General features: G+C 50.0%; 1 protein-coding gene across 4 annotated transcripts in view; it reads right to left on the minus strand.

Annotated features, from left to right (window-relative positions):
- LOC123368408 (acetyl-coenzyme A synthetase 2-like, mitochondrial) overlaps window positions 1–16,315 on the minus strand; it is a 17,618-nt gene extending 1,303 nt beyond the window's left edge. The window contains exons 1-12 of one of the 4 annotated variants that reach the window (XM_045013173.1): window positions 16,246–16,315; window positions 15,329–15,766; window positions 13,460–13,556; window positions 13,037–13,236; window positions 11,737–11,912; window positions 9,294–9,446; window positions 4,573–4,720; window positions 3,747–3,884; window positions 3,404–3,496; window positions 2,807–2,919; window positions 2,024–2,150; window positions 1,212–1,339 (exon numbers count right to left, since the gene is read on the minus strand). In XM_045013173.1, the coding sequence (XP_044869108.1) occupies window positions 1,212–1,339; window positions 2,024–2,150; window positions 2,807–2,919; window positions 3,404–3,496; window positions 3,747–3,884; window positions 4,573–4,720; window positions 9,294–9,446; window positions 11,737–11,912; window positions 13,037–13,236; window positions 13,460–13,556; window positions 15,329–15,641 (1,686 nt within the window). In that variant the 5' untranslated portion in view covers window positions 15,642–15,766; window positions 16,246–16,315. Of the gene's footprint in view, window positions 1–1,211; window positions 1,340–2,023; window positions 2,151–2,806; window positions 2,920–3,403; window positions 3,497–3,746; window positions 3,885–4,572; window positions 4,721–9,293; window positions 9,447–11,736; window positions 11,913–13,036; window positions 13,237–13,459; window positions 13,557–15,328; window positions 15,878–16,245 lie in introns of those variants that run through there. The other 3 variants (XR_006578769.1, XM_045013174.1, XM_045013175.1) reach the window with 3 other exon arrangements.
- Window positions 16,316–20,969: the final 4,654 nt, after the last annotated feature.

Consider the following 20,969-nt stretch of genomic DNA (forward strand, 5'->3'; position numbering starts at 1 on the left):
CTGCTTCCTCTTCCAGCTCTGGGCTTACCTCTGTGAGTGGCAACTACCCATTCTGCTCCTCCCAACCCTGCTGCAGCAGGACCTAGTAACCTGTTCACAAGATCTCACTGGGTAGTCCCTGCTTACAAACCCAGGGACATGTCTGCTCTAAAGAGCACGGAGAGACTCCAATCTCATAACAATGGGGGCCTCCAAGGTTTAGATCAGGGGTCAGCAACCTTTCAGAAGTGGTCTGCCACGTCTTCATTTATTCACTCTAATTTAAGGAGCCAGTAATACATGTTAACCTTTTTTAGAAGGTCTCTTTCTATAAGTCTATAATATAACTAAACTATTGTATGTAAAGTAAATAAGGTTTTTAAAATGTTTAAGTTTCATTTAAAATTAAATTAAAATGCAGAGCCCCCCGGACCAGTGGCCAGGACCCAGGCAGTGAGAGTGCCACTGAAAATCAGCTTGCGTGCTGCCTTTGGCACGTGTGCCATAGGTTGCCTACCCCTGGTTTAGATTATCCCCTAAATTTGCATGATGCTCTGAATCTTTTCTGATTCATCTAGCTATAGCCTGAGCTCCAAATAAACCTGTATCCCTTCCTTGAGTGCAAGGATAGAGCTGGGGCCTGTGCTGTTAGAACAGCTTAGTTGTGATATTGGAGCTAAATACTTTGCCATCTAGTCTGATACTGCCGAGGAAAGTGGAACTTAGCATAGTGCAGCCATGTGCTGGGCCCTTTGACAGAAAGGTAAGAAGGTCTGAAGTGTTTGCAGGGGCAAGGGGTTGCCCAGTAAAGCAGCAGGGCAGCTGCAACATACTCAGAGCTGTAGCTAGCTTGATAGAACTTGTGATGGGAAGAGTCCTAGTCAGACTTCGGAAATCATGGCTGCATGTTGTGATCACTGTCATAGCTGGGCAGCTCTAGAGTTGGTTGGAAATCAGAGTGGGAGTGGTAGAGATGAGAGAACTTTCCCTTCCACCCTGCCTGCTCCAGGTAGAACTCCTGCCCCATTCCCTACAAGGCCTCCTGCTGGAGCAGAAAACTCAGGCATGACAGCAAGGTGCTATGTTCACTCAGCGTTTCATGGTTTCTTTACTCAGAAGCCCCTGTGTCCCTACTCCGCTCCCTGAAGGGGCTCTCCCCACCTCAGCTCTTCGTACTTGCTTATAAGCTAGGGGTCAGGTGTTTACCACTTCCTTCTGCCCAAGCCTCTTACCACAATATCTTCCAGCTCTGCAGTGCCTAGCCTGTGCCCGCTAACGTTGATGACATCATCCAGACGTCCTGTCAGCTGGTAATATCCTTGGCTGGAACGATAGGCTCCATCTCCCGTGAAGAAAAATCCTGTGATGATCAGAACCGTGAGAGTCTCTCACAGCTAGCCAATGCTAGCTGCACCCTCTTCCCTTGCCCCATGACCTCTATGGCTTAGGTACACCCCATCCCACATCAACACCACCCCCCTGTATACTATGCCCCCCCCAAACTCACAGCAAAGGGACTTCCCTACCCCCAGTCAACCTCATGGCTTCTCTACAGCTCAGGGGCCTTCCCCGTTACCACCCTTAATTCTGCGGTACATGCTCCTTGCTGAACCAGCCCCATTCCCATAAGCCTGGGACACATGCCACAGTGCAGCCCTCCATGGTCTGGACACTTCTCTTCCCTTCTCTCATTGGTACAGGAGCTGACATTATTATTTGTATTACAGATGCAATTGGTGGTCCCCACTGAGATCAGGACCCCTTTGTGGTAGGTGCTAAATATACATAGTAAGGAGTTGTCCCTGTGGCAAAGAGCTTATGTTCAAAATAGATGAGACAGACAAAGAGTGGAAGAAAGGAAGAGCCGTCTCCATTTTACAGATGGGGAACTGAGGCACAGACTTATCCAAAGCGTTTCAGTGAGCCTGTTGGAGCCAGGAATTTAACCCAGATCTCCCATGTGCCAGTCTAGTGCATTTGCCATAAACCCCTTCTTCATGTGATCAGCTGTGCATCTTCCTCTGTCCTTCCCTGAAAATCGTACCTGGGTAAGGCATCAAGTAGGTTTCCAGAAATCTCTTGTGGTCATTGTAAATGGTCCGTGCCATTCCTGGCCAGGCCTGAGAGATGCAGAGGGCTCCAGAGACATTGTTCTGTGTTAGGATGTTTCCCTGGAAAATAATACACTTTGTCAGGACTGGGGCTGAGGGCAACCTCCATGCTTGGTCCTGGGTCTTGTTTTACCTGCCACACCCCACCACAACCTTCTGACCAGGAGAGACATGGAGAGCAGTGCGGGAGGATCTTGTTCACACCACCCACAGGGAGGTGATGTGCAGCCCGCTCTGCTGCTTAACACGTGGTTCTGACAGAAGACAGTTCTCACCCAGGCCCAGCCTGTTCTGTGCCCTTGTCCAGATCTGCTTCTCCTAGTGTGTTCCAGGCTCCCTGGGCACTGGCATATAGCTACAGCTATGGCTGTAAGTCTAGCATGGCATCCATTCAGTTACTGAGAAGCTGGAACCTGCTGTTCCAGAAAATACCTTTGTAGAATTTCTGAGACATGTGTCCGAGCTCCTCCCAGGACAGGGCACTATAGAGAACAGTGCAGGAACAAAGGCTGAGATGGCAAGGGGTTGCTACCAGCTCCCTTGCTGCAGTTGCTCAAAATAGGAGGATCTGTAGGGAGTGGGACATGATCTGGGGTGGGCGGGGAGGGGAGACAGGGTCCAGCTTACAAGTCCTCTGCTTCCAGCCTCTGCCTGCTGGAGGGGACAGTATGGAAATGTTGGCTAAGAGAACCTCTGGACTGATGGTTGTAAGTTACCTTGTCATCCAGGAGGGCAGGGCTGATCCCAAAGAATGGTCTCATGGCCATGCCTGGAAGAATCTCATCTCCGGGGCTGGATGGACGGGGAGAGATACAGATGCCTCCTGTTTCTGAGGTAAATGTAATGGTGACACCCATGAAATTATGTCAAAGCGAAAGCCACGGAATACTCTTAAGAAATCCACTTTCCACCTAAGCCTTGCATGGTTAATGGCTGTGTGGTGGTGAGGGGATCCAGCTGCTTCTGTGCCTATGCAGGGGTTGCTGTAGGCAAGGCTCTCTGCTGTCTGGAGGTGGCTGGAAAAGATTGTTAATTGGAGATGGAAAGTCTTGCTCATCTAGTCCAGCGCTGGATTGGTCCCTACCATCTATTCTCCAGGCTAATTTTAAATCCTATCATTTATTTATCTGCCTGTTCTGTGGTGGGGCCAAGAGGCTCCCTGTGCTGGGCACTTGGCTGTAATGTGCCATGCACAGCTATGGTGATGTCTAAATAATAATTGCCCCCAGCTGAACAATCCCAGATGGGTATTACACCTGGGGAACTCCGTAGGTGCCTGTAATTGGAGGCGAGGGGTCGTCTTTGCTTCTTACCAGTTTGCCACCATGTGTCAACTACTGGGCACCGTGCATCGCCAACCACATTGAAGTACCACTCCCACGCTTCTGTGTTGATGGGTTCTCCCACTGCAAGGGGAAATGGAGATGAATTGTGTTTAAGGGACAATTCAGAAAAATTTCTCTCCTTCCCTTTTCCTCTGACATACTGGCTTTATCAAGATCATGGACCTGGGCCAACGAATAGGCCTTCTCTGTGGTGGTGTATTCTCTCTTACTGCCAAGTATTGACCCAACACATACCTCTAATCCAGCCCACTACCGAACTGAGTCTGAGAGTGGTAGTCTGGTCAGCCCTGAACCATCACCCGGTACCAACCTGATCCAAGGATCTTGAGGGAAGATCTGTCGTATCTCTTTACCCACTCGTCCCCATATCTCAGCAGCAAGCGAATTGCTGTGGGTGCTCCATAGAACTGATTAATTCGTAACCTCTCCACTGTTTCCCAGTAACGCCCTGGAATGGGAAACTGGGCCAGTTACCTCTAGGATTGGCTCATCCAGCCTGATCCCAATACTCTCCTTGCTTTCATACCCCTGCTGTACCAGTGCCATGGCCCTCTCAGCCAGGCCAACTTAGCTCATGGTAAACCCAGGAGGAGGAGGAGCTCTTTCCTTCCTTGAGAGCCCTTCCTGATAACCATCTCCACAGCTCTCTCTGTGGCAGGGAAGGGCACAGCTAGCATCCCCCTCAAGTCCCTGCCACATGGAGGTGACTTCCCACACATGTAATACATAAGAGACTACTCCAGAGAAGAAGGGATTTGCTCTTCTCCTTACTGCTCCACCCGTGAATAAGACGGTTCCCTACCACCTCCCCTTGGGTGTGAGAGGAATTCAATGTGTTCTTCAGCTCCACACAGGGACTCAATTCATGCCATGATGGCAGGAGTTTTTGGAACGTGGGCTGAGATGGGAATTAATTTCAGGCCTCTCTCTCTCCTGCATGGAGCGGCAAGGATCACTTCCCTGCTTGCCAGAGATTTCAGAGCAGGGTTACATTCATGCATTTATAATAGCTTCTTACAGCTCTGGCAGAATAGCTGCTTAGCGTTTTTGAAGAAGGCTCCTTTCCTGAGCCCCACAACTTCTTCCTGCTGCCCTTCCCTGCGCCCAGGGCTCTTCTGAGCCTCCTTATTACTCACCAGGATTGGGGTACACTGGAGTGCTCTCAAAAAGGACGGTGGTACCTCCATTGCACAGAGGGCCGTACACCACGTAACTGTGCCCTGTGATCCAACCGATGTCTGCCACGCAGCCAAAGACGTCCCCATCGTGGTAATCAAACACATACTGTGCAAAAAAAGAAGAGAGCAAAAGCTGTAGCCTGGAGACAGGGCCCCTCCTCCAGAGCAGCTCTTGTGTGGGAGAGATCTGTAACTAAACTGTCCTTTCTCTGCCAGCCTCGTCTTCCCCTTCATAGATGCCAAGGCCAGAAAGAGCCATTATGATCAGCTTGCCTGCCCTCCTGTGTAACACAGGCTATAGAACTTCCCCCAAATAATTCCTAGAGCAGGTCTTTTAGAAAAAACATCCCATCTTGACTTAAACATTGCCTTTGCTGGGGAATCCACCACAGGCTTGGCAAATTGTTCCAATGCTTAATTACTGTTAAAAATGTACACCTTATTTCCACTCTGAATTTGTCTAGCTTCAACTTCTAGTCATCGGATCACATTATACTTTTCTCTGCTAAACTGAAGAGCCCATTATCAAATATTTGTTCCCCGTGTGAGTACTTACAGACTGTCATCAACTCACACCTTAACCTTCTCTTCAATCTAAATAGATTAAACTCCTTGAGTCTATCACTACAAGGCATGTTTTCTAATTCTTTAATCATTCTCGTGGCTTTTCTCTGAACCTTCTCCAATGTATCAACATCCTTCTTGAATTGTGGACCTCAGAACTGGACACACTATTCCAGCAGCAGTTGCACCAGTGCCAAATACAGAGGTAAAATAACCTCTCTACTCCTACTTGAGACCCCCTTGTTTATCCCAGGATGCCATTAGCTCTTTTGGCCATAGTGTCACTCTGGAAACTCCTGTTCAGCTGATTATCCACCACGATGCCCAAATTGTTGTGAGTCACTGCTTCCAACCCTCTCTGCTACACCCATCTGTCACAGCTTGTCCCTGTTTAGCCCTTAAGCAGGGACTGGCCTATTTTGCATTTGTGCAGTACCCAGCACAATGGCACCATAGTCCTGGTTAGGGTCCTGCTGAAAAATAAATAAATAACTAAAGCAGCTTTAGTCCTGTGCTGAGGAAAGGAGCCAGGGTCCTGATGCAAATTCAGACAAGCCAATGTCGGATGAAATTCACTGTTGGCGAGTGCAAGGGCATGCTTGTTGGAATGAACTATTTGGACCACTCCTTCACATTGCTGGATTCTAAATTGACTGGGCCCACTCATGGAAAAGAGCTGCTCCTGTGCAAACTAATTGTTAGGCTGTATAATGAATTGAACTAATGGGATACTGCCATTAGACAAATCAACAGTAAGTTCATAGCTGGAGTAGTGTTCAGCGTTGCTCATCACTCCACAGACAGGTACAGTAGAAATAGAAATGAGCAGAGGCCTAGAAGACTTCCCTAAGAGGTAAGACTATTTAGTTCAAAGAGGAGATGAGTCAGAGGGGATGTGACAATGGTGTATTAAAATACTAATTGGTCTAGGGAGGGTAGAGCTGGTGCCTATGTTCCCCCCTCTCAGAAGATCAAGAAGACTCTTGATGAAAGTGAAAAGCAGCTAATCTAAAATGGAGACAAGGAAATGACTGGCTACCAAGTGTAATCAGTTTGTGAAGTCTCCCCTGCCCCCCCCCCCAAGAGCAGTTCTACACTTTGAATGGTCACGCTCTAAAAAGGCCACTATGGGCTTTCATGCTCTTCTTTCTTGCTGACTCCAGATCCAGTTTGCTCAGTTTGACAGTTAAAAAAAAAAAAAGTCTCTTTCCAATTGCCAGCCCTCAAACTCCCCTGTGAGCAGAACTGGGCTCCTTCCACCTCACAACATTGTCTAATAAAGACAAATAGTTGCGCTGCTGCTCCGCGAGCCAGAATAGATTCCCGCCCCTCTCTTCTTGTGACGTTAGCTCTGCAGGGCTAGCAGGGGGACACCTCTCTGTCCCACTCTGCAAGGTAAGCCTGGCTCTGCACGGTCACGGGGACGGGGAGTTCAGACAGTGCTATTTTCCACACCCTCCTATTTCATTGGATGCCATGCTGGAGTAGGGGGAGGGACAGAATGTCCTAGAGTAACTGGATAGCAGGGCTGGCCCTGAGAGTGAAACATCTATTTTACTTGGGCCTGGCTCCCCTCACTCCATTTCCCGTCTGTTTAACACCAAGCAAGTTTCCCAATATAGTATAATGTCTCTTGGAGCCCTTTGTTTCTTGGCCGTTGCTCTGAGATCCGCCATTTCCAACAATACTTTAAAAGCCTCTCATCCCTTACTAACATGCTGTAGCTGCCATTAGGTTTGCTGTGGCAATGCTCGAGCAGCTCCCCGCAAAGTGGGCCCCCTGACAGGACGGTGACAGATGAGGTTTCCAGGGGTGAGGAAGGCTCTGGTGTGTTTGTAATGGAAACTCGCTCTCCTCTGTGATAGTCACTGTTTAAAGTAACAGAGTATTCATGCAGCAGCAGCTTGCTGAACCCAGCTGGGGAAAACGAGCAGGAATTCATTCCAGCTCTGGTCATGTTTTCCAGAGCAGCTGGAGCTAAAGTGGCTGTGTGTTGGAATTGGACAGTGCTGCCTGCTTACCACATTCCTGTCCTGGGACAACATTCCCGGCTTTCAGCTTTCTGGTCTCATGAGCTGCCCCAGTATTGCCAAGCAATAGCTACACAGAGTGCAGTGGCCAGCAGGACAACCGTGCCAAGCCAGGGGTCTAGTGAGGGTTGAGCACGTTGCTTTGTTCTGTGTCAAATCACTGGCTCCCTGATTTCCACATGTCCCACTCCCAGGCACACAGGGCATTTCAGACCTAAGTCACCAGATCTGGCCTCACATGAACACTAGATGCACCAGGGCCTGGGTGGAGGTATGAAGGTCCCTGGATCAGGTTTAGGGGGCGCTTGCCCATGGCTAAGGAGCCCACACTGAGCTGTTTAAAAAGGGACTTGTCTCATGAGAAGCCAGAAGGGTGGTTCTCGTGTAACACCAACAGGCTCTGGTGGTCTGCAGGCAGGACTGAACCTGGGAGCTCTGGAACTTAGTGCATGAGTGTCTACTGCATAAGCTAAAAGCCATATGGCCATTAGCTAAGGCTGTAGAGCAGACTCATAAATCACTCTCTCTCTCTAAGTGGTCTTGGTGCCACTAGATGGGACAGAACACCACACCCAGGAGATGTGTGGATTACACTTGGAAGCAGTTTGCTTGGTGAACTGTTTCAAGCAATGGGCTTTTTCCCACTTCCCTTGGGGGACTGTTCTGCAGCCCAGTACTGCGCTGTCTCAGGAACACGAGTGTGGCTCAGCACGGGAGTTCCCAGCAGCTCTGTCTCCAGCTCTCTCTCATATCTACACAGCAAAAAAAACAACAACCCTGCGGTAGTGAGTCTCAGTGCCTAGGTCAACGGGTGCATGGTGCTCATGCTACAGCACTAGAAATAGCTGTGTAGACATTCATGCTCGGGCTCTGAAGCCCGGGGAAGAGGGTGAGTGTCAGAGCCTGAGCTCCAGCCTAAGCGGGAATGTCTACACAGCTAGTTTTAGTGGCGTGGCACGAGCCTGAGTCTGTACACCCGGGGTCTGAGGCTTGCTGCCATGAGGTTTTTTTCCCCTCAAATGTAGGTGTACCTTCAGAGGGCTTGCCTACAGGCACCCTAATGACTGGAATAAAATCTGGGATATTGCTGTCTGCTTTAGGGGCTTCCTCTTCCCAAAGCTACTTCTCTTTAGTGCTCTAGGGCAGCGCTTCTCAAAGTGGTGGTCCGCGGACCGGTGCCGGTCCGCGAGCCATCGGCTGCTGGTCTGCAATGAGTTTCCTCATAAGAGCATCGAATAGGATAATAATATGGCACCGGTCCCTGGCACATTGGAAAAAAAATTGCCGGTCCCCCGCATCAGTTAGCTTGAGAAGCACTGCTCTAGGGGCTCGGCAGAGCTTTTACTCTCATGTATGCTTGGGTGTAGTTGAATCTCAGAATGCAGGGGAGGGGGTTCTTGGAGATCTCTCTCTATGTCCTGTATTCCTCACTGCAGGCCTGTAAGCAAACTGCTGGCATAACTGCAACAGAACTTATGCAGAGAAGGAAAAGGCTGGGTTATTTCTGTAAGATACCAGCCATTTCTCTCTCTGGAATCCCCTGGAATAAACTGGCTGGGTGTCTGAGCAATGCTTTTCTCTGTGGGTGGAACACCCTCCCTGAACTGATTGGCTCAGGGCGTGGTGAGGACAGAAGAAGGAAAAAAACAAATGTTTAGAAATAAATGACTGTAAATATAAAACCTGTGTCTTGCTGGTGTTTGCTGCTCCTCCCCCACTTTCTACCTCACTTGTCATCTTGGCAGCTCTTTGGGGCATAGACCATCTCTTCCCGATTGCTGGAGCAGTGCCCAGCACAACAGGGCACCCAGGTCTACCTGGGGCCTCTGGGCGCTACTATAAGTAAGGAATAATTGACCTGCTCTAGAACATGCACTGGTGCCCCCTGTTGCCTGGACTCAGTCCTGCTGCACTCCTAGTAACCGTCTTTCCCTCCAGCAACTGGATCCCTAATAACATTAGCAGCTCCCAGATTGTGCTTTAGCTCAAGTAGTAGAGACGTGGTTTTGTCATCATAGCTTGGTAGTTCTGCTGCCTGTATGCCTTGACCCGACATCCCTGGTGTCCGTGTCTAGGCCTCGTTACCTTGTGTGTGATGGCAGCATAGAGCAAGTATCCTGCCTGGGAGTGGACCAGCCCCTTGGGTTTGCCAGTACTGCCTGATGTGTAGAGAAGGAACAGCAAGTCTTCACTCTCCATGACAGCAGGCTCACAGCATACGTCCTCTTTCATCATTTCCTATGACACAAAGCAGAGAGGTTCTCACTCAGCTCCAGGATCTCCTCACAGCCCCCAGATTTCCCTCCACGCTCTCCACACTTGCTCTGACTTCACATTTCATTAGTCATTTACTAAGCCCAGAAGAGCTGAATGGAAAGCATTGTATACGTCAGAGAAACGAACCCCACTGTGGCCTATTCTTCTGCTGCCTGGTGATGGGCCAACGCTGCCTGGCAGGGGTATAGCATTGTGGAGGCCGGGACAGCACTCTAGCAAACCAGATCCTAACCCCTCTCCCCACATTCAGGCTCTTGAATCCTGTTGCTTCTTCCTGTCTACATTTATCAAGTCCATCCCTTCCTCTCCTTCCCTATGGCTAACATCTTGTCCAATTGGTCAATTCTCATCTTCGTTGCCGCAGCCTCTGCCTCTCTGGCTTCCCTGCCTGATCCTCTCCAGTTAGGGTGACCAGATGTCCCGATTTTATAGGGAAAGTCCCGATTTTGGGGTCTTTTTCTTATATAGGCTCCTATTACCCCCCACCTCCCATCCCGATTTTTCACACTTGCTGTCTGGTCACCCTATCTCCAGTACATATCAGAATGGGTGCTGCCACTGTGGCCATGCCGCCCACCTCTCTTCAGAGCCCTTCAGTGTCTTCCTTTCACCTTCCACATCTGGTTTAAGTTTCTTCTCCTCCCTCCCAAGGCCCTACAGAATGCTGCCGCAACAACATCTTCACTCTCATTTCCTCCTATGGTTCTCTATTTCCTTAGCCTCCTAGTCTTTGCATCTTCTTCTATGCTGCCCTTAAGCTTTGAATTCCCTCCCACTCCCAAACGCTCACCCCCTCTTCATTCAGCTGGCTCCTTAAAATGCAGAACTATGCTGAAAAGTGACTATCAAAATGGCACCAGTGGGGCCAGTGTTCATTGTTTTTCACTGTTGCCAGATCAAGTGTGCTGTGTTGAAGTAAACTGAGGGTTTCTCTTCCACATGCTGGTACCACAAACTCCCCCTGGTTCTGAGGGTCAAGCTGGCTCTTGCTGGCTCAGGCATCATCACCAGTAATAACGATTTGCAGTTGGGGCGCACTTAAAAATTCTGCTGCTGCACTGTCCAGAATAGACTCCAGCTCCCTCTCCCAGGGCTGTGTAGGCTCTGTGGAGCCAGCAGGAGTAAAAGGGTGTAATCACAGAGTCAGCAGCTCTAATGCTGAACCCAGCCAACGAGGCCATTAGTTCACTGTCATTTTTCTGACCATAACAGAATTCTTCTGAGGCTACGTCTACACTACCCGCCCAGGTCGGCGGGTAGCGTTCGACTTCTCGGAGTTCGATATATCACATCTCGTCTAGACGCGATATATCGAACTCTGAACGCGCTCCCGTCGACTCCGGAACTCCACCACCGCGAACGGCGGTGGCGGAGTCGACGGGGGAGCCGCGGACTTTGATCCCGCGGCGTCTGGATGGGTGAGTAGTTCGAACTAAGGTACTTCGAGTTCAGCTACGCTATTCGCGTAGCTGAACTTGCGTACCTTAGTTCGACCCCCCCCGCCCAGTGTAGACCAGGCCTGAGAAGCCTTCTCAGGTTAATTAGGTTATTTGCTGGGCACAGATAGTGAGCTCCACTCTGTACAAAACGTGGAGGAGGCAGTTGTTCTGAACCCAGGAGCTAACGACAACATACTTCTTCAGAAAGAGTAAGTGCCGCTCCCCTGAGGTCTGGCCAGCATTGGAGGCATTGTGCCTAACTAGGAGCGTAAACACCAAGAGAGGCAGCCTGTGTCACGGTCTATGCCTTGTATAGCACTGACTGCACTCAGTAAATGTGGCTGTGGGCCCCACCCAGACTGGAACAGCAGGCGTACTGCAGGCCAGGAATGAGGTGCATGGACAAAGATGTCTGGGGAGCCCAGGGCTGGCATAGCAGGGAGTGCTATAGGCCAGGTCTGAGGCACATGGGCAGATAGTTTTCAAGGTGTTGCCCACATTATTGCAGTCTCTGGTTAGTACTGCCAGCCCCTGATGGTACACAGAGAATATTGCATCTCCAGGAGCTCCCCACTTTAACTCATTCACTCATTCTGGAGAGCAGGGAAACTGTTGTTGGGAAGGTTCCTGGCCTGGGCAATAAGCTTCGGACCCTGACACTGTTACCCCAGAACAATGGCCCCAGTGCATCCAAGTGCAAACAGGGTCCTTTGGGCTGGGCTGGAAACCCACCCCCACCACTTCTCCTGATTCACTAGAGCAGATGCCCTACCCTGGGGGAAAGTTGGTGGTGGCTCCATCTGGCATCTCACCTCCTCCAGTGGCACATCCAGCTCTGACATGGGAACCTTCTGCTCAGTCCTCATGGAAACCAGAACTCGCTTCACCAGCGGGCACACACGCACGGCCTGGTCCACTGTCTGCTTCAGCTCAATAACCTTGCCTCCCCTCAGCCCCTGGTTCACAGTGATCACTGTCTCTGACTGCGCTGAAGAGGGTAAAAGAGAAGAAAACAAACAGCAGCATGATCAGCCCTTTAGCTCAGCCCAGCTGCCCCTCTGCCTTCTCGCCCTCCATCATTATTACCATGATGTCTAGCCCCCACCCCGCTCCAGCTCCACACACATATCTAAACCTGCCCTGTCCAGCATGCCTTTCCTCTCTCTTCCCCCCTCCCATCTCCAGTTTTCATGGCCTCTCTTTAAAATAAGAGCAGCAGTTTCCCATTAATGTGTCTTTCTTTCCCATTAATGTGTCCCATTAAGTCACATACAACCTGATGAGAGGCAGCACTCCAGGCCCTTGCTCTCTCTGATGAGGCAGAGAACTCAAGCTCTCATGCCAAGAGGGGCTGGCCTGACAGACCCTGCTGCTCTAGGAGCTTATTTTTAAAATGCTGAATTTGATGAAGCCGGGCACAGCATCCACTGGGCTGGAAGAGGCTTCTAGTGAGACCTAGTGTATAGCCTTCCATCAGGGCAGGCCCTCTACTGGGATATTTAGTCCTCTCCTCCCTGCCGTGCATCATCATGGCAGGATTCCTTAATCATCCCTGATAGGGCAGGGGATGTTTCTCCTTAAAGAGCTCCGCTGATGAGGAGCATTCCAGCACTGTCCCTTGGCAGCCTGTGCCACTCCTGAGCTCTGCTTAGGGTTAGAGAGTGTCTCTGAATATTGAACCTGAACTTCCCCTGCTGCATCTTAAGCCTCTTCCTTCCAGGCCTCCCATGGGAATGAGTGATCCCTGTGAAAACGGCTTCATCTCCCTCAGTTGACTTCCTGGCTGCAGCTTTTATTTTCAAAACCATTCTCAGGGCAGGGCTTGTCTGTAGCTACAGCTTGTGGGGAGTTGTGGCGATGTTCTTGGGTGGCCTGAGCATGTGATCCCGGGCCCACACGTTTCCTCCACTCCCTTAGGCCACTCTCTCCTCCATGGCTGGAAGAGTAAGAATGCCAGGACAGGAGGAGTTTGCCAGGAAGCTTTGGGCACAACCACCACGCCCTCAGCATCACTGGTCACTGAAGCTGACGGGCTGATATTGTTCTCCAAGGGGACAGGATGAAGGGACAATTTGTGCACAGAGCACCTATCAGTTTGAAGAAGGGGCTTACCATCCCGGATCCTGTCAGCTAGAGCCTCGGAGCTGAATCCGGCAAATACCACAGTGTGTACGGCTCCTATCCGGGCACAGGCTAGCATGCTTGCCACAGCCAGAGGGCATGGGGGCATGTAGATGGTGACTCGGTCACCTCTTTTCACTCCCTGTCGTTTCAAGGTGTTTCCCAGACGGCCGGTCAACTCAAGCAGTTCTCTGTCCAAAGAAACCAGCTTGTAGTTAGAAGCTCTCCCATCCCAGAAGTCTCTCTGAACTGGGAACAGATGGGGCTAGCTTCCCTTCCCTTCTGGGAGCCCCGCAGAGCTGGAGATGAAAGACTATGGTTCCTTAATCAGATAAGTAACCATACCAGCCCTCTGTGCTCCATTCCTCCAGCTCAGGGCCCCTGGATGGGATAAGTACAGAGGTAAGTACTGACCTGTATGTAACCCGGACTTCTTTCCCAGGCTCATCTTTCTCCCAGATCAGGGCCACTTTGTTTGGGGCTGTGTGGACATGTCGATCCAGACAATTCACTGAAAGAGAAGATTGACTGTCATTACAGGCTCAGCTATTTTCAATCCTAGTAAAGCCAGTGCTAGTGACTCCGTTTTCTGAATACCAATCAGGGTGGCTGCATTGTAAGTTTGACTGTTATTCAACCCATTAAACCACATCATTGCTAGCACCAGCCATCAGGTCAGAAGCACCACCCCAATCCCACTCCCACACCTTTCTCCCCACCACACCCATGACCATCCTCCTCATCCTTACTTGCAATCTGCATATTCCTAACCAGAAACTTTCCCCAAACACCCTGAATAACCATAACAGCCCTCTGCACTTTTTCCTGGCAGCTCTCTGAGTGCCTCATGAATATTAACTCAGTCATTTCTCAGCAACCCTGTGTGGCAGGTAAGCAATCCACAGAGAACACACTTCACCTCCCGCTGAAATGCAGCTGCCTGTTTAGTGGAATGGGGCAGCTATAAAACAGTGACAGCAGCACTCCAGAAGGCAGTTTAGGACAGGAAGTGAGGAGCGCTGCAGCGGGAATGTAGGGAAACAGAATGCAATCACCTGAGATGGAATAGGGCCAGAACTCGGGGGGTACTTAGAGTTCCTTGGAATGTTTAAGCGGTCAAGACCTTGGTTTTAAAACTTATCCCAAAGTGGGCTCCTCTGACAGCACCAGTGTTGCCAACACTTGTAGTTTTATTGGGAGTCTCATTACATATGTGGTTTGTTGTAGAGCTCCAGCTCCTGGAGTTGTGATTATGTGAGACTTTCAGCTTTCATTTAAAAAAATAAATTTCTCTCCTCATGGTTTCAGATAAAAGCTTGAAAATGTGACCCCTAAAGGCTCAAAAACCAGAAGGCAAATAAAAAAAGAACCAAAACTTCTTATTTTTGAAATCTCATGATTTTGGGGGGCCTGATTCATGATTTTTGAGTAGTTGGGGTTGGCAGTGCTGCTATCTAGCACAGTGAAGAGGCACTCGTTGATAAGGGAAGAGCACTAGCTTCTACTTGATGACCCCAGTAGCACATGGGTGCACCTTTGAGGACTCCCACAAAAGGGTACTGACCAGGCCCAATGACACTTAGCTTGTGAGAACAGTTAGGCTCACAGCACATGGTGGTCCAGCTGTATTCACACATGCTAAAGAGACACACTCGCTCCCCTACAACCAATCACATTCCTACACACCTACCACACACAGCCGATTGGAACGTTCCTGGCAGGAATCCTCTGGCTGAGCTTGTGCCTGGATCTGAGAGACCATCCCTCGTTTGAATCCTTTTACCCCAGAATGTGCTGCTTATCTCTATCTCCCTAGTTTTCCTACAAGTGAAAGTGTTGGATTGAGTGGCACCGTTGAGAACTCCCAGACTGGGGTGTGAGGAGAATAAGACTGGGAACAAACACGCCAGGGAAAGTGGGGGTCAGAGGCAGGTGCTGTCTCACATTCACATCCTCGCCCTCTGACATGCTTTCTTCCCTTGCCCTCATCCCCCTTTGGTGTCTGTTCCTCAGACTATTCCTCTCAGTTTAGGATTTCCACATGCAGGGGAAAGACAGATCAGTGCACTTCCAAGAATGTGTCTAAAAACAGAAAGCTAATTCTTGCTGCCATAGAACTTCCCCAATAGCCACTGGCTAATGGAAGGAGTTAACGGTGTGTGCATTCCCAGGAACAGATTCATGAGACTGAAAAGGATCCATCCTGAAGATGCCGGGACCAGAGGGGTTCCCCAAGAGGCCAGCAAACGGGAGTTGGGGCGGGGGGTCTGGCTTCCTGCTTACCTGCTACATTCAGTTGTCCTCCCAGGAACCAGGACACCCAGCCCTGCTGTAGATTACAGTCTTTGACAGAGTGAAAAGGATTAATCCACATGAGTCGGTTTCTCCCTAGAGCTCCCCAGAATTCATCTACCTGCTCCACTGACACCGTGTACAGCCCTGGGTGGTCCCTTGATCCAGCGAATGCTACAGCTTCCGGCATATATGCAGTCAGGGGCCCACCGCTCCAAGCTTTAGCTATTCCAGAAGAAAAGGGTCCTCTAGAGGGCTGACAGAAGACTTTTAGGCAGCAAGCCCTGGGAAGCAGCCAGGCCATGATCCAGGGTTGCAAGAGAGATCCCCAACTCTGCAACAAGCAGGAAATGGTCTTCAGAACTGTGCTCTTCTTCTTTCGATACAAAACCCAGGCTAAGTGCTTTCACTTTGCCCTGGAGCTGTGACCTTGAGTGGGAAAGAGTGGGGTGTTAGCTGTCTCTCTCTCTGTTCATCAGATTATAAATCTGCACTCAGCAGAGAGCTCACAAGGTGCCCCATCTCTTCCTGACACACTCTCTCGCCTATTCCAGATGGATACATGCAAAGGAAATTCAATCCCTTTTAAGGGAGGAAAGGGGGTGGGCTGTAGGAATGTTTGACTGGAATAACCTTCATGCTAATCTGAATTCTGACGACTGCTCTTGCACTGAAGCCAGAACTGGCTGGTGATTGTATTCTCAGCAGCCGGAGCGATCCAGGCTGGCCTGTGTCACTTTACACTCTCCCTTTGTCCTGTTACTAACCTGCCCTTGCTTAGAGGTTGAATGGAGCAGTTTGCCTGCTAGGTTGTTCTGGCCCCACCCAAGGCTCCTGCCTATCTGCCCTGCTTGAATTCTTTTCCCAATCTCACTTTGTGCCTCCCCCATTCATGCTGCCCACTGTACCTGGAATTATTTCCCTTCCTTTATGTTCCAAATGGCCTCACTCTCCTCAGTCAGAATCCTCCTAAAAATACTCTTCCAAAGTCTTTCAGCCACAGTCCACCACAGAACTATGGATCTACTATGAGTCTATGAAAACTCTTTGCTGACTGAGATCTCACCTGCAGCTGGTCACCCAAGGGGATCTGGGCTGTTTATATACACTCTGGGGCAGGGACCGTGCCTTCCTCTTTATCGTCATTGCTATTTATGCCCCGTCACAGAGTGCACAGAGTTTTACTGGTGACTGTAAAAATGAGATCCTTGTCCCAAGGGGCTTCCCATCTAAAGTTGGACTGAAGAGACACTGCCAGATTCTGATCTGCACCTCCCTGGAGATGCAACGCCAAAGGCAAGGGCTAGGCAAAAGTGCCTTCAAGCATAACTTCTGGAGTAAGTTACAGCAGCCCCTAACTTAACAGCAGCGTTATATCTGCCCAGATATTGTCCCATAGCCCAGAATAGCCAGAGCTCAACCCCCCTCTGGCCACTCCCCCTTCTAGCCACTAGCTGCACCCCAACACACCCCTGCTGAGAGCAGGGTAGGACCCTGTGCTGCTCTTATGCTAGGGGAACGCCCCCAGACAGGCGTTTCCAATCCCTTTGCATCAGTGGACAGCATCAATGGGCCATAGTGGGACCAAAATCTAGCCTACAGTGAAAGGATAACAGACATGAAGGGTGTGGAGAATAGCCCAATAAAGAAAAGAGGGGTCCCTACCCTCGAAGTCACAGATTCTGATGCAGAATGAGAGAAAAAAGCTGGTTGTATCTGAGATGGTTTTGTTCAGGTTTTTGGCATTCTCACTGCTGGGGGTGACATAGCTTCTAGGATTTATAGAAAGACAAAGGTTTCAATGAGTAGAGCCTGGTCATTTGGTGCAAGACCAGGGAAGCGGTTTCAGGGATTGGGAGAAGGGGATGGAAGCTTGCCTGAAAGATGGGGAATAGGCGGAAATGAGCCCAAGATGGTGCTAGAGCAGAAATGCCCCACAAGGAAATTTGAAAGGGAGTCTGTGTGTCCAAGTGACAGCAGAGGGGCAGTGAGATGAGATATAGGGAGGCTAGCGAGGAGGTGGTGGTAGGAGTCAGATGAGAGAGAAGGCCAAGACATGGAGCAGCTTTGAGTGTTCATGGTGGAACTCAGAGATGTTGCAAAGGATGTGCTGACAGCCAAGGCCCTGGATGTGAGTGAAATTCTCTGGCAGGAGGGTAGACTAGATGGTTTAATTGTTTCTTCTGACCTTAAATCTATGAAAGGGAAGAGAGGAGGCAGCTATGGCAGTCAGGTGTGAATCTGGGTGTTGGGAGGACAGTGGAATCCCAGTGATTGCAAAGGAATGACTGTGTGTACAGCACCAAATGCATTGGCAATAGTCCATAGTCCCCACAACAGTGAAGGGGCCTTTCCTGATGCCCTAAATCCCTAAATAGTCTCTGCTAGCACCATGAGAGGCTGAAGCCCTGCCAACTATCTCCTTCCAGGTGCATCCAGGCTCCCAGGGGGCAGAGAACCCAGCAGCATGAACACAACAGGGCTGCAGCTTCACTGCTCCAGAAGCCCCTCTGATATCAGCAATGCTAAATTTTTGTGCTAGGAAAATGGATTTGGGAGGAAGAGCTGAGGAAGAGGCTAGAGGTCAGAGTCTGTAAGAACAGAGCTGCAGGAAGAGGGCAGCTTTATGCAGGCTGCCTGAACTAGGAGAGTCTGAGGCACCAGGCAGGAATTACAAACACAAGAGTTAAAAACTGCCCTTAGGCTGGAGAAACATGTGAGCTGGAGTAAGAAGGTAGTCAGGGGGGAAAGTGAATGTGTAATTAAATGGGCAGGTGGAGGGAAGCAGAGAGGCTGGGCTGAGCAATTGTATCTTAAAGAGATAGGCACAGAATGGGTGGGCTGAGTGACTGTATCTAAGGGGCAGGTGTAGAGAGGCCTGGCTGAGCGACTATATCTAAAGGGGCAGGGACAGGGAGGCGGAGAAGCGGGATGCAAGCTAGGGTGACCAGATAGCAAGGGTGAAAAATCAGGACTGGGGGTAATTGGCACCTATATAAGAAAAAGCCCCAAATATCGGGACTGTCCCTATAAAATCGGGACATCTGGTCACCCTAATGCAAGCTTAGCAGGGAGCATGAGTGTTCCCTTATGTAGCTTCTGTTCCCTCCTTGCACTGGGGCAGGGCTCTGGTTTATTGTCTGTGATGCACCCAGCACACTTGAGGGGATCGGGTTTGAGGGAACATAATAATAATCTCCATGGGCTTGTGCTGGGGCAATGCAGGGAGAAAGACTGGGAGTGGTTCCAGGAAGGGAGGCAAGGGGCAGTTGCAGCCTCAGTAATTCTTGACTGGAAAAAGAGTGACCTCCAGTGGCTGTTTCTGGTCACAGCATGTGAGTATTTCCCACCGGACTGGCTCCAGGATTGGCAGATGGAACACAAACTAAGACCCTGGGGCAAAAGGTATTGACAGGGACGTCTGGCTTGCCCCCTAGTGTTTTCCTATGATGATTTTCCCTTTCAAAATGGCCACAAGTCTTGAGCATTAGGACACCTACACTGGTGCCAACCCCAAAAGTTCAAAAATCATGTGTTTGACCCCAAGAAATCATGAGTTTTAAAAAAAGAAAAGATTATATTTTTTGTCATTTTCAGTTTTTGAACTCTCCTTGCCCACTCCGCGTGTGTGTGCGCGCGCGCACCCACAGACGCACTTGGGATCATCAGTGTTTCCAGATCTCCCAAATTTATAAAAGCAGCAAAGAGTCCTGTGGCACCTTATAGACTAACAGACGTTTTGGAGCATGAGCTTTCGTGGGTGAATACCCACTTCGTCGGATGCATCCAGACTAACACGGCTACCCCTCTGATACAAATTTATAAAGTGATTTTTCACACACACACCCCTGCCCAGTGCATGAGCTCTCAGTGGCTGCTTGAGGGTGTGGAGCTTCCAGCTTCTCCCCAAATCCGAACAGGCTAATTAAAGCTGTTGTCCCCTCAAAAGCCTACATGTGCCCATCCCACAGCCCAGCAAATAATTATGCATCTGCCCTCTACCTCCATATCAGTTTGGTTCCACCAGCCCCCACATTAATTTTGTCCCCATATCTGCCTGTGCCCCAGCCCCCATTCAGGTCTGATAGGCTGTTCTTTCCCAGGAGGTAAGGAAGTGGGGAAGGCAGCCAATCAGAGGGGAGTTTCTGATGGATGGTCTGAAATTGGCGTGAAGGCTGGAGTTTCTCTGAGACTTGCTCCAGCAGGAGGCCAAACTCACGTTACTCATGTTACGAGTGATGAAGTTGTGAAAATTGGCAGCACTGCTGTTAGGTCTCGATGCACAGGACTAGTATACATCAAGGCAGGCAGGCTCACCATCTAGCCCCATGGGAGTGGGATGTGTCAGGCCAGGTCATCTCCCCCTGCAGGAATTGAGTGTCATGCCAGGCCAACTACTGCTATAGGCATATATGCCAGTGAGTAGGTCCATCTTTCCCTTGGAGATGTCAGCCCAGGGAGACTGGGGAGTAGTGAGCTAATATCTCCATTTTACAGGCCTGGGTGGAGTAGGGCCAGACCATCTTCCCCTGTGGATCCCGGATATGTCAGACTGGGAGTAGGGGGCTTGCACCAGGTAAAGCCCCCATGTGGGCCTTCTGGTCTTTAGATCAGGCCTGCTTTGAGCAGGGGGTTGGACTAGATGACCTCCTGAGGTCCCTTCCAACCCTGAGATTCTATGATTCTATGATTCTATAAGCCAGGCTGGCTCCCCCTGTGAGTTGTGCCATGGTGGGTTCAGCACCTACCTCTATAGGCGTATTGAGCTGTGCCATCTTCCAGCCCAATCCCATCCCCCTAACCCATGGGACAAGTCATTGGGCCAGGCCATGTCCTATGGTGGACTGGGGTTATGGGATCAAGCCAGGCCATCTTCCTCAGGTAGACTCAGGGGCATTGGTCTGGCTGGGTACTCTCCCCCTGTGGCACTGGAGTGAATCTCTACATGCCATTGCATCTAATTTATGCCTCCTGCCCATGGCAGGAATGATTTTATCTCTGAACATGAAAGCTTCCGTCTTCTTTCTGTTTTTCTTTTCCTCAGGGCCTAAATAGACAACTATTTTTAATGCAAAGGTTTTGGGTTTTTTTTTATAGAATCTAACCAATTGCTTTGCAAGGGACAAGAATGAGGAGGGAGGAACATGTTGGGGATACCCATCCCCCTGCAGTAAGGGGCTGTGACAAGCCCAGGTAGGATTGCCATCCCTCCAGGATTGTCCTGGAGTCTCGAGGAATTACAGATTAATCTTTAATTAACGATTATGTCCTGTGATGAAACCTCCAGGAATATGTCCAACCAAAATTGGCAACTCAAAGTCCAGGCCAGTCTTGGTGCCAGGCCAGATATGCTGAAGGAATCAATGGTGAAGCCCAGAAGGTTAATGAGTCTCTAATTCTTCAGTCTTCATTAGTGGGATTCCTTGTGGCTCTTGTTTCCCTGATCAGTGGGAATCTGACTTTCCTGGAGCGCTGATCAGGTACCAGTGAGGAAGAAAGTCTGTCCACAGGGAGGGGCTGCCTCCATAGAGAAAAGCAGCAGGGGTGGGGGAGAGGGGAGTGTCTCGCCTAGCATCAGAACCATTGGCAGAGTTACATGTTAGGGCTGTAACCCCACTGTATAAGTCCCTCA

Source organism: Mauremys mutica, chromosome 4, assembly GCF_020497125.1.
Source record: "Mauremys mutica isolate MM-2020 ecotype Southern chromosome 4, ASM2049712v1, whole genome shotgun sequence".
NCBI lineage: Eukaryota > Metazoa > Chordata > Testudines > Geoemydidae > Mauremys > Mauremys mutica.